This window comes from Seriola lalandi, unplaced genomic scaffold, assembly GCF_002814215.2.
Source record: "Seriola lalandi dorsalis isolate HSWRI2012SDOR001 ecotype SW California unplaced genomic scaffold, Sedor1 jcf7180001999277, whole genome shotgun sequence".
In the NCBI taxonomy this organism is placed as follows: domain Eukaryota; kingdom Metazoa; phylum Chordata; class Actinopteri; order Carangiformes; family Carangidae; genus Seriola; species Seriola lalandi.
The window spans coordinates 1-377 of record NW_019469940.1 but is presented as its reverse complement, the minus strand read 5'-3'; the positions used below and the strand labels follow the sequence as shown (position 1 = coordinate 377).

The 377-nt window shown below is 50.4% G+C and overlaps 1 protein-coding gene across 1 annotated transcript; it reads left to right on the top strand.

The window, feature by feature from the left end:
• Window positions 1–8: 8 nt before the first annotated feature.
• On the top strand, window positions 9–369 carry LOC147820114 (collagen alpha-1(XII) chain-like; the record flags this gene model as incomplete). Its single annotated transcript, XM_087175851.1, has 1 exon — window positions 9–369. A coding segment is annotated over one exon (361 nt), but the record flags the coding sequence as incomplete, so codon positions are not given.
• Between the last annotated feature and the right edge of the window lie 8 nt (window positions 370–377).

The window sequence follows — 377 nt, the reverse complement described above, 5'->3', positions numbered from 1 at the left end:
ACACCGGGGCAGCCCTCCAGTACGTCAGGGACAATGTCTTTACAAACTCCTCCGGGAGTAGGCGCCTGCAAGGTGTTCCACAGATGTTGATCCTGCTAAATGGTGGAAGGTCTTTTGACAATGTAGACGCCCCGGCCTCTGCTCTCAAACAGCAAGGCATCTTTGTGATTGGCATTGGAAGAAGGGGCTCTGACAGTACAGAGCTGCAGAAGATATCATATGATCCTAATCTTGCTCTATCAGTGTCTGACTTCACTGACCTCCCCAGTGTACAAGAACAGCTCTCCTCTGCAATGAGCACAGTGGTAGTGAGAGCCACGGAGGTGACACCAACAGTGACTGGTAAGAAAGTGACCGATTTTTACCATTCCAAGCTC